Source organism: Phoca vitulina, unplaced genomic scaffold (genome assembly GCF_004348235.1).
Source record: "Phoca vitulina isolate PV1807 unplaced genomic scaffold, GSC_HSeal_1.0 scaffold16, whole genome shotgun sequence".
NCBI lineage: Eukaryota > Metazoa > Chordata > Mammalia > Carnivora > Phocidae > Phoca > Phoca vitulina.
In genome coordinates, this window is record NW_022589719.1 from 3,170,413 (window position 1) to 3,185,939 (window position 15,527).

Below are 15,527 nucleotides of genomic sequence, written 5' to 3' on the forward strand. Positions count from 1 at the left end.
ATAATTGTAGTGATTTTACTTTCTTTGCCTGATACATATGGGCATACTTAATATTTTACTTTATTTTCCATTCTTCTCATGTTTTTCTTCATTATTTTTTTCTCTCTCCATTCTTCCTTAATTCAGTTCCACAAATACATGTTATTTAAAGTGACTGTATAAAGAACTTAGGGAAATTCACTTTGAAGTCTCATTTTCCCCCCTTTTCTTTGTTCTTTATTGTTTTCTTCCTACATTTGTTCTTCTTTCCCTCTTACTAGCTTCTCCCACCCTCCAACTTTATTTTTTTTAATTTTTTAATTTAAATTCAATTAGCCAACATATAGTACATCATTAGCTTCAGATGTAGTGTTCAATAATTTATCAGTTGTGTACAATACCCAGTGCTCATCACATCGTGTACCCTCCTTAATCCCACCTGCCAGCTTTAAATGCCACACACACACACACACACACACACACACACGTGTACCTGAGTGATCATACTGAAGGTTTGTGTATTTGCGTGCCTGTGTTTTGGGAATCTTTAATGTCAGGCAGGATTTGCTAACTTTCTGTTGATTGTTTCACAGTCTGCCAAGCGATTCAATTTGTTCCTGAGACGACGTCTTATGGTAAAACAAGTGCTGAATGATGCTGCTTATGCTTTGGATGGCTGCAGTAATAGCCCCAGTCACTTTTATTCCAATGTATACCGTGATTTGGGGGGACTTTGTCACTGATTCCCAGTCCCCAGGCAATTGAGATTTTAGAATGGTGATTCTTAATTGTTTCTGGATCTGATTAGAACTGTGGACCCTCTTTCTAAAAAATGTATATGTGTGTCTATTCATATACATATAATTTATGTATATATTATATATAATATTTATATTTGGTGTGTATACATATTTATATGTATTATATATACTAATATATACTATAATATATATATTTGGTATATATAGTATATATATTTATATTTGGTATCTACATATGTATACACACACACATATATATATTAATATATATTACATACATATACACACACATACACGCAATTTGCCTACAGTTTTAGAAGTTTATGAGCTCCCAATAGGGATCCTAGACTATGAACCTTAGAACAACTACCTCATTCAAAGAAAAGCCACCCAAATGTTTGCCTCATTATAAATTGGCATTTCTAAGAACAAATCAAATATAAACACAGACACATATACACATTGCAAAATATTATCTTACTGTCATGTCTTGAGCAAAACAGGAGAATGATGTTTTTTAATAGCCTTCAGTTTTATGTAACAAAATTACCAGGCTTTTCTCCCCTAGTTTGCTTCAACCAGTTTTTTGTTAACAGTACTAAGACATGTGCCTCATGGTGATCGACAAGGTTACCAGTGATTTCTCCATATTTTTAAACATTTTACTGTTAATATTAGGGCATGACATCATGATGGAAGTTTGGGTTTTCCTAGGTAGCATTTGGCTTTCAGAAGGGAAGTATATATACCTATTTTGACTGAACACTCAGAAAAATTAGAGTCACTATTCATCTAGTTACTTTGTTTATTCCCTAATAGTCAAATACTCTGAGTGTGATTTTTGTTGATTTCTATATTTACATCCTCTGTTGTCAGAACTTCTCTGTGGACCTAGATTTAGCTTGCCAAACAATAAAAACATTTGTAAATATATATTGTTTTAAAAATAATCTCTACCATGCAAATTTCGGCTGTCACAAACTAAGAACAAAAGAATTATTGGTTTCTTTTTTCACCTAATTTTTTGCTTTGATTATATTTAGCCCAATTAGTCCTTTTTTTTTTTTTCCCCTGCCCCAGTTTGGCTTCCATGAGTTTTGGTGGATTTCATAAAATGTTTTAATATTATGATGATTTACAAGAGCTCAAATGATTTTTTTGTTTTGATTGCTTTTCCTTTCTGTAGTGATTTATATAAATCAAGAGGTAACATGATAACAGTAAGTTTTCTCAGATTCTTTTACTTACTTTTAGGATAATGGAGATGATTATGCATCTTTTGTTAGGGTGCAGAGAACTCAGACATAACATTTGAATTACTGTATTTTGATATTGACTCTCTAGACTCCCTGGATGTATCTTGTTTCTTTATTTTCCCACTCATTTCCTCCTGTGCATTGGGAGCTAGTTCTTCCCAAGACACATCAGCTCTGCCTTCACTTAGATAAAATACAGTTACTTTGTTCAAAGACCAGGTCAGACATGAAATTTTTGTCTTATACATGACTGATCTATATCCATTCCTTTTTAGGGGAGGTCTCCCTGGCCTGCCTTGGGTGAAAAACAACATAGAATACCATAACAGAAACTCATAAACTAACATAAATACCAGTTATGAAAAGTAAAAAAACACCCAGTTCTCCATTCACCGGTTAGCTGAAGCAATTGGAAAATTGCCTTTGTTAAGTTATAACTGCGTCACAGGGTGAGAGAGATCACTGACATCTGCTGCATCATCTGTTTGCCATCATTCTAAGTATTACATGTGGGCTATTCCAAATATTACATATTATGTATTATATATTATAAATAAACTCTGGGGAAGGCCAAATCAGTCAAACATGAGATCTCTTCTTTTGAAGCTCTCTAGTGTTTTTGTGGTTTTGAAAGGGAAGGAATTGATGAGCCATACAACAAGGGAACATTGAATTTGTCAGTTTGACTATTATACTGAGAGAATTGATAACACAGATTCTAAACAAAGGATGGATTCTGGCTGACCTAGGGACTGGTGTTGAAAGATCTGCATGAGCATTTACTTGTAGTAAAACCAGCTGGCAAGCTACCTGCTTTCTCATTTTTAACTGCACCTTGATTTTATTTTAACCCTTCCAAAGTTGAATTAGAAAGTGGCAATTTTATGAAAACAGTATAAGCATGAGTCATCAATTAATTTCCTTAGAGTGAGATGCATTAATTGGTCTATAATTACATCCCCAAAGTAGTGTGTGAACATGAATTATCTGTTGGACTAATTGGTATGTTCTTTAATGAAGATAACAAGTCTCCCTCTGAATATGCGTTTTGGGATCAATGTATACATATGTTCATTTTACATTTTGGTATAATTGCATCATTTTTGTTGTGTATGCATGTAGTTAAATGCTTAGCTTCATCTTGGGTCTTTCTTGTATATATATCTCCTTTATGGGATTTCACTTTCTAAAACAAATGTAATTTGTTGATAAAAACTCTGGTGATTTGTCTTCACCTGCCATTTCAGGACTGAGAAAAAAAATTAGACCAAATTTTAGCTAATTCTTTTCATGTTTTTGCCATTTGAAAATAAAACTGTGAAAGCTGTGTCATTCATTTCTCCTGCAGTTTAAAAAAGATGAACAAAGCAAAGATTCTATCTTCTTCCGAGATGGGATTAGGCAAATTGATTTTGTGCTCTCGTATGTTGATGACATAAAGAAAGAAGCGGAATTAAAGGCGGTAAGTACTTAGGTGAGAGAAATGGAATCATTAAAAGAAGCAATTTCTATAGTTCAACAGGGTTGTTCCCATGGAATTATATTGTAAAAGTCAGAGGCCTCTCAGATGTTACTGAAAGCTGAGACTGGGTGAGAATATCTAAGAATGGTTTGGATGTGTAAAGTCAATTTGTGTTTTTGGACTATTTTGAACTCTACCTTCTTTATCGTCTTCCAAGTGACTGGCATATTTTTTATGTAGCTCCACAACATTAAATGTGACCTCCAAAATTTGAGGTGTGTGTCTGAATATAATATTTATTTTTTGTAGGCAGTTTTCATTTTGAAAATGTATGGCTAAGCCATGCTGTCTGAAATAGCCTTCACACAATGCTCTATTCCTTATCCTGTTTTCTCTTCATTATAACACATCACTTTCTGAGTTATATGTATTCATTGTTTAACTTGTTTGCTGTGTCCAACACCATAAATTAAGTTCATGAGACCAAGGACTTCGTCTTGTTCACTGCTATATACCCAGATGCCTAAAACAGCTGTGGCAGTATCGTGGATGCTCAAAAAATACTGGATATTTGAAATAGTGAATTAATAAATGAATCCATACATGTAAGCATGTACACACATTTACTAACATACTTACATGGGAAATAAATATCATATAAAATAAAAATAAAAAACAATGGATATTATCCCATAAGACCCTATTCCTTTCTTCCACCCTTTTTCCCTGGGGGCCCTTCCATCAGGCCCCTGAAATCCACCCACTGTTATTTTCCTTTCCTCTGAATGTCCCCCCGAAACTGGGGTCTTCATTGAGGTTCATTGCCTTCTCCAAGTCTCTCAGGTGGTGGTTGATTTTCACTCATAGGACCTTTTTCTGGTAAATGGCTACCCTTTTCCCATCTAATTGTTGATTACAGTCTGTTCTTCCTACCTCATCTCTAAAATTCTCCAAGCTTTAACTCCGATCAGATTAATCATTGCCCTGCTTTGCTGCTGTCATTAATCTTTCCCTGGGTCTTCCGTTTTATTTCTCAACAGTTTGAGCTCCTGGTTCACTCTCATTCTCTCCACCAATGTTCCTTCTTAAGTCATTAATTATTGCAATGCATACACAGATAACTATTACTCAATACTCTTTTATTATGTTATGTTAATCACCATACATTACATCATTAGTTTTTGCTGTAGTGTTCCATGATTCCTTGTTTGCATATAACACCCAGTGCTCCATGCAGAACGTGCCCTCTTTAATACCCATTACCAGGCTAACCCATTCCCCCACCCCCTCCCCTCTAGAACCTTCAGTCTGTTTCTCAGAGTCCATAATCTCTCACGGTTCGTCTCCCCCTCCAATTTCCCCCCTTCATTTTTCCCTTCTTACTATCTTCTTCTTTTTTTTTTTTTTTTAACATATAATGTATTATTTGTTTCAGAGGTACAGGTCTGTGATTCAACAGTCTTATACAATTCACAGCGCTCACCATAGCACATACCCTCCCCAATGTCTATCACCCAGCCACCCCATCCCTCCCACCCCCCACCACTCCAGCAACCCTCAGTTTGTTTCCTGAGATTAAGAATTCCTCATATCAGTGAGATCATATGATACATGTCTTTCTTTGATTGACTTATTTAGCTTAGCATAATACTCTCTACTTCCATCCACATCATTGCAAATGGCAAGATTTTGTGGGTTTTTTTTTATGGCTGCATAATATTCCATTGTATATATATATACCACATCTTCTTTATCCATTCATCTATTGATGGACATCTTGGCTCTTTCCATAGTTTGGCTATTGTGGACATTGCTGCTATAAACATTGGGGTGCATGTACCCCTTCAGATCCCTACATTTGTATCTTTGGGGTAAATACCCAGTAGTGCAATTGCTGGGTCATAGGGTAGCTCTATTTTCAACTTTTTGAGGAACCTCCATACTGTTTTCCAGAGTGGCTGCACTAGCTTGCATTCCCACCTAGGTAAGTGAGTGGCTGATCCAGAGACTAAGATAAATGGAAAGGGGAGTTGAAGGAAGAAAGAGGATAGGATGCTAAAACAGTCATCTGTGTGAGGGAACACAGAACTTCCTTGAACTCCCCTTTCCATTTATCTTAGTCTCTGGATCAGCCACTCACTTACCTAGAACTTGTCATTACTAACAACTACAAGTCTTTATCATCTCATTCCAGGCATCTAACTATCTGACCAACCCCTCAAATATTTTGGACCAATACCCTTCCTTCTAGCAGGACCATATAAGATACAAATACCTTAACCCCCTTTTCACTGCTGGTCCTTATCCACTGCTTTCCTATGCTGATCCAGCTTAATTAAATCTAATGGTCAACAAATATAATCACTCTATTACCTATGCCTTCAAACCCCTGCCCCTCCCTCACTTGCGCTTCCTTGGTAAAACAGCACCTGCAGTTAAACTCACCTTTCCACTGACGGTGTTCCGGAACCCGGCAGAAAGAAGGACATGCAGTTCACTTACAGATTTTACCTCATGTTTGTGCCCGTCGACCTCAGCTGAGTGAAGTTAATCATGCCTCAGCAGTCATGCTTCACCTCCTTATTCAGTTCATTTTCCCACTCTCCAAGAACAACAGTCTAAGCCGTTTCCCTGCCAGCTACTATTCTTTTCTCAAATTCTTTTCTGTCCCATTTTCTCTTAAACCCATTCCCATCAGGCCATCACCTCAACCATTCTCATTTTCGTATAAATAAATCCAGTGATCAAGTCTCAACCCACATCTTACTTGACCTATTAGCAGCGTGTTTCTCATTTCCTTCTCATATGTATGTTCTTCACTTGAATTCCAGAACTCCATATCCTCTTGGTTTTTCTTTTATTTCATTTGTTGCTCCTTCTCAATCTCTTCCTCTCCCTGATCCTTTATTATCATAGTGCCTAAGGGTCCAATCCATAATCCTCTTCTTTTCCCAGCCTGCATGCATTTCTTTGATGAAACATTCTGTCTCACAGTTATAAAACCACATCTGTGCTAATTCCAAAGTTCACTTTCCAGTCCATTCTTCTCTCCCACATGACTATTTTGTGTCTCTGCTTGGAAGTCTCATAGATGTCTCAGACTTGCCAGGTCCAAAATGAGCTCCTGAACATCCCCCACCCCTCCTAAAATCCTGATCTATCTACAGGTCTTCCCCATCTCCAGTTACTGATACTGCATTTCAATAGTTGCAAAGGATGTAATTTATGATGTATTGCTAATGGTCCATTTAAGCCACTTTTTAGCATCTCCGTAGAACTTAAATATCATGGAAATTTGATACCCACCATCATTCATTAAAAAAAAAAATGAGTTATATGAAGAAATTCTTCTTCCACACTTGAAATTTTACATCATTTATTTTTCTCCTTCATCTAAAATTTCCATCCCATTTTCCCCACTTAAATTTTTCCCGAAGTAAATATTTTACCTTTGGGAGTCTCTTGTTTGTTCATTTTAAGTTTGCTGCAACAAATATAAGTATACACATTGAAATGTTTTTATTTCCCTTAACCAGAACAGTCTAAGCCTTAAACTTTTTCTTCTGTTTTGAGTTTTTTAAACAATTGTACAAGTATATAATTGATAAAGCATCATGACTGTGTTACAAAATTTGACAATTACCAAACATAAAAAAATAAACTCATCATAAGTTCGTCAGTTAATGAGATGGACAGAGGGGCTTTAAATATATTTTCTTTATTAATAGATGAACAAGAATTATTTCCAGAATGAGTTGGCTCAACTTCAACTATATTCCTCTCTTGTTTTTATATGGTAGTATAAATTCAGCTTGTTCAGATAAATAAGTAGATTGGAATAGAAAGATTATCATTTAAGCAGATTTAATCTTTTTTGGACTCCTGAATTCTGTCTCCAAATTATAGTAATGTATCATAAAAAGAGTGTTTAATGGTCCATTGGCTAACAGTCCTTTTAGTTCTTCACTTTTGTTGACCTCAGAGAATTGGTAGCCATGTAACTTGCAAAAGCATTTGTTACTAGAATGAAAAGAGCCGTTCGCTTTCTCAGTTCTGATAACAATATTTTGAATGCCCTCCTCCTTTTCCTTGTCCACCTCCTCCTTTTTCCTTGGTCTTCTGGAAGTTTGCTGTCTGTCTCAATCTGATAACATAACAGAAGGGCAATTAGGAAGGGGTAGTGGAGAGGAAACTTTGCACCACTATCATAGACCTTTTCTCATCTGTAGCAAACTTTGCAAGTGGAGAAAAAGAGCACATTAAATTATCTTTTACTCTTTGTAAAGTTTGAAGATATATCAAGGTAGACCTATCAATTTGAAGGTAAGCATTCTATATTATCATCATAAAGCCAGTTACTATAAAATTCTTCACACTTAAGTTATAATGAAGGCCACAGGATTTTTCAACAATCAGTGCATTGTTTTGAAGCCCGCAAGTAATGATAGTTTTAATTTAATTTTTCTTCTAAGTGAAGCTATTCTGTTCTCCAAGGTTAAAAAGTCATAATGATATTTTGGCTTAAAATTGAATTAAATATATCATTTCTTTTTAAGAGTATTGATATATTTGTCATACTGAGTCTTCCCAACCAGGAGCATGATATGTCTCTCTGTTTACCAAGTTTTTTTTCATGTTATTTAGTAAAGTTTTGCACATATTTTCAGATAGAGGTCCTGCACATTTCCTGGAAATTATTCCTAGATATATTGGATTTTTATAGTTATATTATGAATTTTAACACAGGTGAATAGCAGGACATGGTGCTAAGATGCAGGTAATACATAAAATACTTTTATGTATAACCATGGGAGGGACAGAGGACCATCTGGAATAACAAGTCTGTTTATCACTGGGCAAATAAAAGTGTTCTACATAATTCTATTGATTTGTTTTTCCATAGGAAAGGAGAAAAGAATTTGAACAAAATCTCAGAAAAACAGGTCTTGAGTTGGAAGTTGAAGACAAAAGGGTAAGTATAGTTGTTAATTTGTACCAGAGTCTGTGTTTGAAGCATTGTTTTCTTCTGCTATGGACCTTGACCAAATAGACTTCGTGTTTGGGAGCAATACAGTAGTTTTGTTGGCCACAGATATGTAGGTGGTAGGGCCTGTGGTCTTCCTGGTAAATAAGCAGGTCAGTGCTCTGAATATAAGATGATGAGTTAAACATTGTAAAAATAGACATACATAATTCTATTCAGGGTACAAAGAAAGTGAAGACACAGGTCTTGTTTCATATCTCTCATTCTGAAGGCTGCTGTAATCTGACACTCTAGTTAACCTGGCTGTCTTATAGCACAACCCACTATGGGTAAGCCAAGATGACTTTCTCTGCTCATGAATATGGCAAATTCTTTTATTTATTTTTTTAAATCTCTTGCCATCCACTGGTTTTCTAGAATTTCCTTCAAAATGGTTTTTAAAGACCTATTTCGGATCCCACTTTGTCCATGAAACTCCAGTATTCTCTAGTTCTTATTTATCTGTTTTTACTGAACTAATAAATATATGTTACAATCTATAACTTGGTCATTCTTCGGTGTCTTGAACCCCTATTAAAGTTCTTCTTCTAGGTATAGGCCATACATAGCTGGGTAAGAAGAGTAAGTATGTCTTATCCTTTGTATGTGTCCCTCATATATCCTAAGCACAGTTCTGAGCTCATGGTTAGTCATTAATAACTTAAGAGATTGCCCAGAATCACATATGTATCTGTAGATTCTTGGCTAGTGTACATTGACTCTGAAATATATTTTTTAGAATATTCTTTCTTTGTCTCTGTCACATACACACACACATACACACAACAACATTTACACATATACATACATGTATATGTAAGTGTAATACATAGATATATGTTTTGAGCATTTGTTCCTCTAGAAGTTTTGCTGAAAAATGTCAATAAATTGTAACTGCTGTAACATCTTTAATTTGTTTGAGATTTTATAAAACTTTGTTTCTTTAATCAGTTTGGTAACAAATAAATCATAATGCTTCCTGTTATTTTGCCTCCTTTTTCTACAGAACTCTGAAGATGGAAGGACTTATTTTGTCAAGATCCATGCCCCTTGGGAGGTACTAGTTACTTACGCTGAAGTGCTGGGAATCAAAATGCCTATTAAGGAGAGTGATATTCCTCCAGCTGAGAATATCCCCTATATGCTTGGGCCTCTGAAGCTCCCAAAGAATGTGAGGCACCCTCATCCTGAATATTTCACTGCCCAATTCACCAGACATCGGCAGGAACTCTTCCTCATTGAAGACGAGTCAAGCTTCTTTCCGTCCTCATCAAGAAACAGAATTGTAGGTAGAGAAGACCTTTGGTCACATCCCTTCAACTGAGGCATACGTGTCTGTGTGTGCTTGTGTACGTGTGTGTATACGTGTGTGGTGCGATGTCTGCACAGTGTGTCCGCATGCATTTTGATAAGTATTTGGTGGGATTGAGTGGGTTCAAAAGTCCACATGGACCACTTAAACCTGTTCACCTACTGACTTATCAAACTTGTTTAAACACAAAAGTTTGACAGTGTGGACACAGTTAAGATAGAGGCTTCACGTAATACTGGGACAAGCTCTTAATTGAGAGCCAGGGCTTAGGTTTTATTCGTTCTTTGTAAAATGGTTTTAGAGTTTGGTTTTATGAATACACTGCATAGCAGGAAGAATATTGGTCATTCCAAATGAAAATGGAATTTTAAAATTTCTTTATATATAGATAGCGTTTGAGAAACCTCAAAACTTTTTCCTCTCATTTAAAACCATTTTCAGTCCTGAATAATAATATTTCCTCTCTAATTGTAGTCCTAGAACCTTTATGTTTCCCATTAAAAGCCTCTCTCCTAAAGAATCATGCTTCCCCTACCACTGTTTCCTCATGTTAAGGTAGGAATAAAGTCTACCTCATAGGTTACTCTGAGAATGAAGTGAGTTAAGGTATGAAAGACTTTGATACCTGAATATACTAGGTGCTCAATAAGTGTTAGGTATTATTGTCAAAATCAAATGAAAGACTCTGTGTGAAGCACTTTGCAAACTGTAGAGTACTTTAGATAGACTTGTTACGTTAAAAAGTAGCTAGCAAAAGGCCAGGGAACCAGGAGGAGCAAATTAGGAACTTGATCAGGTATAGAAATATTAGTATCCATTTCTCTTTACTTGTTCTGTGTAAAGAGTATGGATACCTTAGATTAAGTCAGCTTTAAAACAGCAGTTTTTCCTCCTTCAGTGGAGCAGAACTATTTTTGCTCTGTTGAAGAAGTTATTTGGGAGATTAATGTGGAAGAGTCCCTTCCTTCCTATCCTCATCCAGGACACTCAAGTTTATGTATGTACACATTGAAAGTATTCCAAGAGCCTCTTACATTGGTATTGAATTTCATACTTCTCAAAGCATCTTCACAACCATCATGACATTTGAGCCTCGTGATGTATATTTTATAACATCTAGCATGTATATATATTCCCAATTCCAACAGCTATTGAGTTTATTCCCAACTTTTCTGATTTACAAACAATATTTCAGTGTATATGTAAATTTTTCTGCAAAATTGATACCAGCTACAAAATTACTGGATCTAAGGGCACACACATTTAAAATTTTATATTGCACTATCACTCTTTACAAAAAGATGTACTAATTTGAGTCCTAGTAACAACATATGAGAGTGCTCCATGTTCCACATCTTTCTCAACATTAGAATTTACCAATCTTTCTTTTTCTTTCTTTTTTAATTGTGGCATAATATGAATAGAGGTAGGTCCCCAGGTTGCAAGCAAACAGCTCACTGAATCGTCACAAAGTAAACACAGCCATGTAACTGCCACCCACATCAAGGAGAAAAACTTGTTCACCCTCCAGAAGTCCTACTAACTTCCCAGTTACTATTCCCATTGTCCTCAGCAGAAGTTGACTTTTAAATTTTATAAAAGTGGAATCATGCAGTATATATTCTTTTGAGTTTGGCTTCTTTGGTTCAACACTTATTTGGGTGATTTAGCTCTTGTATGAGTTTTTGTGCATTCATTTTCATTACTTCGTATTGAAATTTATTTGTGTGTCATTATGGTCTTAATTTGCATTTCTCTGATATGTGTTTGGATGCTTTTATTGCTTATTTAGATAGGCACTTTTGTGAAGTCCCTGCTAAAGTCTCTTGTCTATTTCTCAATTAGGTCTTTCCTGGTTGATTGGTAGAAATCGTTGATATATTCCTTATATGAGCCCTTTGTTTATCATATACGTTACTGATCTTTTCCTACCTGTGCTTCCTTTTTCTTTCTTTTAATGGCTTCTTTTGCTAAACAGATGTTTTTAATTTTAATGTAGTCCAGTTTCTCAAGCCTTTTCTTTATGAATCATGCTCTTAATCTTTTAACTACCACCATGACCATGACGTCAATTTCCTATGTTATTTTTTTGAAGTTGTATTATTTTATTTTCCACATTGATTGAAACCTAGCAGCCACCTGGAATTCATTTTTGTGCATGGTGCAATTTCCCACCGTATGTGTGGTCATTCATTCAGTTTGTAGCAATTATTGAAAACATTCAACTTTTCATACCGTTTTTCAGTTCCACCTTTGTCGTAACTCAAGTTTCTATATATTCATAGGTCTACTTCGGGGCCCAGTTCTGCAGCTTTGATCTTTTGTCTCCTTTTGTATCATCAATACTGACAATGTTGAACTTTACTTGAGTTCTGTAGTCCTAGAAAACAGGGACCGTTAAGGAAATCCCTCACTCCTCGTTCTGGTGAACTGCTTCCTTTAAAGGATCACCCTAGCCCCTATGAGTATTCATAGATAACCACTGCCCCCATCTCCCAGTTTGACTTGACAGCACCACTTGCCACATAGTTCATCCTAAATTCGCCTGGCGATTGAAGTGTCCATCTATGGTAGTTGTCTTTATACCAAGAAAAAATTAAGCTTCTCATATCTCCATGCCAAACAAGTAGTTACAAGTTGGAGTCAGGTGCCCAGGCTACTTTCCCATAGAAACAGGGAGGTAGGGATGCTATCTTGCTTGATGTTTACATTTAAAAGGGATGGCTCCTAGAAAACTTAAGGAAAACACTCCTGGGTTGTAAAACTGTCAAGAGGCTTATTTAGCTTTGCTACAGATTTACATAAGTCTCAAAGGGATAGAGAAAGAGTTTATAATTACAAGCTCTCTAAAGGAAATGCTCTAAGAACAGAGAGGTCGGGGAGGAAGTCTCTTTCCCTTTTGGCACCAGGGAAATTTCAGTTCTTTTAGATTTATAATTAGCCTTATAATTTCTCCCTTTTGTAATTAGTTTGTAGTCATAAGAGTCAAACATAGACCCTCCATATTCTCACTCTTGGTCTGATAAATGGCTAGCTGAACTATTTATCCGCACTGATCCATCAAAACAAAGTATTTATTAGCTGAATTGACCGAACATTAATTAAACTTTCCTCCCACAGAAACCTAAACTTTGATGTACCCTTAACCCAAGCCAACACTGGCATGTATAATAGCCCTTCCTTACCGCAAAGAAGGACACTCCCTGACCCTGGCTTGCCTCTCCCAAATGAATAAGTGAATGAATGAATGAATGAATGAATAAAAAGAATAGTCTCTTTTTGCCTGACTTTTCAGATGTTCACAGGGCTCCCTATTATAATAGTTTCCCTCCCCCTCTTGTAATAATCTTTTCATATAATGTCTTTCCTAAGTACAGATTTGTTTTTTTTTTTTTTGACAATACCATGCTGTATTTTTTTTTTCACCATGGCTTCATAATAAGTCTCAATATCTGGTGGAGTAAAATTTTCCACTTTGTTAATACCCTAGGACAGAGTTCTAATTTTGGTGAATCTTTCCTAAAGAAATAATCCAAAGTATGTAAAATAATTAATATCTATCATATTATTTGTAAAAATTAAAACTGCTTTCATAAATTATGATATATTTACCAACATAAAATAGTAAGATGCACTTAAATGAGTAACCAGATTAGCTAATGGTGATTCGAGAACAACCAGCACTCTAACCAACAATTCTTTAACTTAGGAAATGTGAGAAGGGGGGCGGGGAGAGAAATAGATTGAAAACAGTGCTGAAAAGACCAAATTCATCAGAAAAGCAGAAATTCTGAAAAGGTGCTGGAAAACAAAGTGCAGATAGTATTGAACTGGCAGAAATATGAGAGCAGAGAACACCAAAGCCAAAATTATACGGAGGAAAAAACTGATGCAAAGATATAGATGAATGCAAAGTAGTTGTAGAGATATGGTAATCTTGTGTTAATCAATTCAGATGTCAGGAAGAGGCCCTGTATAAATCCTCAGTGTAACTGAAGTAATCAGCATAGCTAAGTATCAATTCTATCCCATATTCCCACAGCTGAACTGTTAGTGGTGATATTACACTCCCAACTTGAATGCCTGATTGTAGGAATTTTGGCACAAGACTTCCAGAGTAGCTTGGGACAGGAGAAGCAAAATAAATCATGATCCATTCCTGCCTCTCCCCAAGAGAATAGAGAGCTCCCATACCCAGGAGCTAAACTACCTGCAAACTCCATACAAGCTTACCCTCTACATCTTCCCTCAAACAACAGAGGGAAGGTTCCTTCTGTAATCAGAGCCTGTATCTACATTCAGAGAAAGTTGGACATTGTTAAATTGTGATGGGAAAAAAAATGTGGATAGCATAAAGTTCTGAAATGTGTGTCTAATGCTTACCTCATAGGTTTATTATATTCTCTCACGGTGTCCTTTTGGCATAGAAGATGGGAAGAAAAAGTTTGGGATTGAAAGACTGCTAACTTCTAATACTTACTCATCTGCCTATCCACTCCATGATGTAAGTATAAGCTTGGTTTTGAAATACTGAGCCCATTTTCCCTCTGACATTCAGAGGTTGCCTTGTTGGGAGAGAGAATCTTCCCTTTGCTTCCTTTTTTATGATAGGTTGCTTAATTCTTTCTCATGTTGGGAAAATCCCCCAAAGACTCCCTAGTTCCCAGCTGAGAAATTTACAAGCTATGCTGAAACATATAGTTAACTTTACACTGTGGTTTCAATGGAAATTTATTTTTAAAAAATATTACATTTGTATGTGAATTTTCTTTAGAACCCATATTGAAAAATAGCAGTTTTATTAAAAAAAAAAAAACACTGCAGAGTAGAATATTTGGAAATTTCTATCTGAACCCATCAGATCTTTTCTCATTTATGAAGTTTTGGCTTAAATTATATGCATTTATGTATTCGTTCATTAGATACATGATTGGTTTTAAGTACATGCATACCTCCTTTTCTTGTGCCTTGCTTTATGACACATTGCAGATATTGGTTTTTTTTTTACAAATTGAAGGTTTCTGGCAACCCTGTGTCATGGAAGTCCATTGGCACCATTTTTCCAACAGCATTTACTTACTTCATGTCTCATTAAAAAGTGAATTTTTTTGGTTTCCCACTGCATATATAAGTTGTTTACACTAAGCTGTAATCTATTCAGTGTGCAATAGGTTATGCCTAAAAACGGTACATACCTTAATTAAAAAGTACTTTATTGCTAAAAAAGGCTAACCATCCTCTGAGCCTTCAGCGAGTTGCAGTCTTTTTGCTGGTGGAGGGTCTTGCCTCCAGATGGCTGGGGACTGATCAGGGTGGTGATTGCTGAAGGTTGGGGTGGCCATAGCAATATGTTGAAATAAGAAAATGAAGTTTGCCATATCGATTTGACTCTTCCTTTCACAAATGATTTCTCTGTACAGAGAGATGCTTTTTGATGAACGAGGTCTGTTCCTTACTGTCTAGTTGATTATCTTTGATATGTTTTCTATAAAAGTACGGCAGAATTTTCCAGAATGGGTGGCAGTTTTTAACAGGAGTATCAATTCAGGTGAAATTAACTTCAGTGTTAAGAGAAACCATCCTCCTTCCCCAAGCCCCTCCCTCCCTCCGCACACATTTGGCAGAAGAACTAATAGGGGATTAAAGATTCAATATAATGCCATGGTCATTTGGTAGAGAGATATATAGTGGGTTAATAAACACTATACAGTGCATTCTCTGTCAGTCTTTCTTC

At 35.9% G+C, this 15,527-nt stretch overlaps 1 protein-coding gene across 1 annotated transcript in view; it reads left to right on the top strand.

Annotated features, from left to right (window-relative positions):
- The window catches only part of ANO5 (anoctamin 5), a 110,162-nt gene that overhangs the window by 38,462 nt on the left and 56,173 nt on the right, over nt 1-15,527 (top strand). The window contains exons 4-8 of the mRNA XM_032414322.1: nt 573-614; nt 3,345-3,458; nt 8,362-8,430; nt 9,488-9,766; nt 14,184-14,297. Coding sequence (XP_032270213.1) covers nt 573-614; nt 3,345-3,458; nt 8,362-8,430; nt 9,488-9,766; nt 14,184-14,297 — 618 coding nt within the window. The remainder of the gene's footprint in view (nt 1-572; nt 615-3,344; nt 3,459-8,361; nt 8,431-9,487; nt 9,767-14,183; nt 14,298-15,527) is intronic.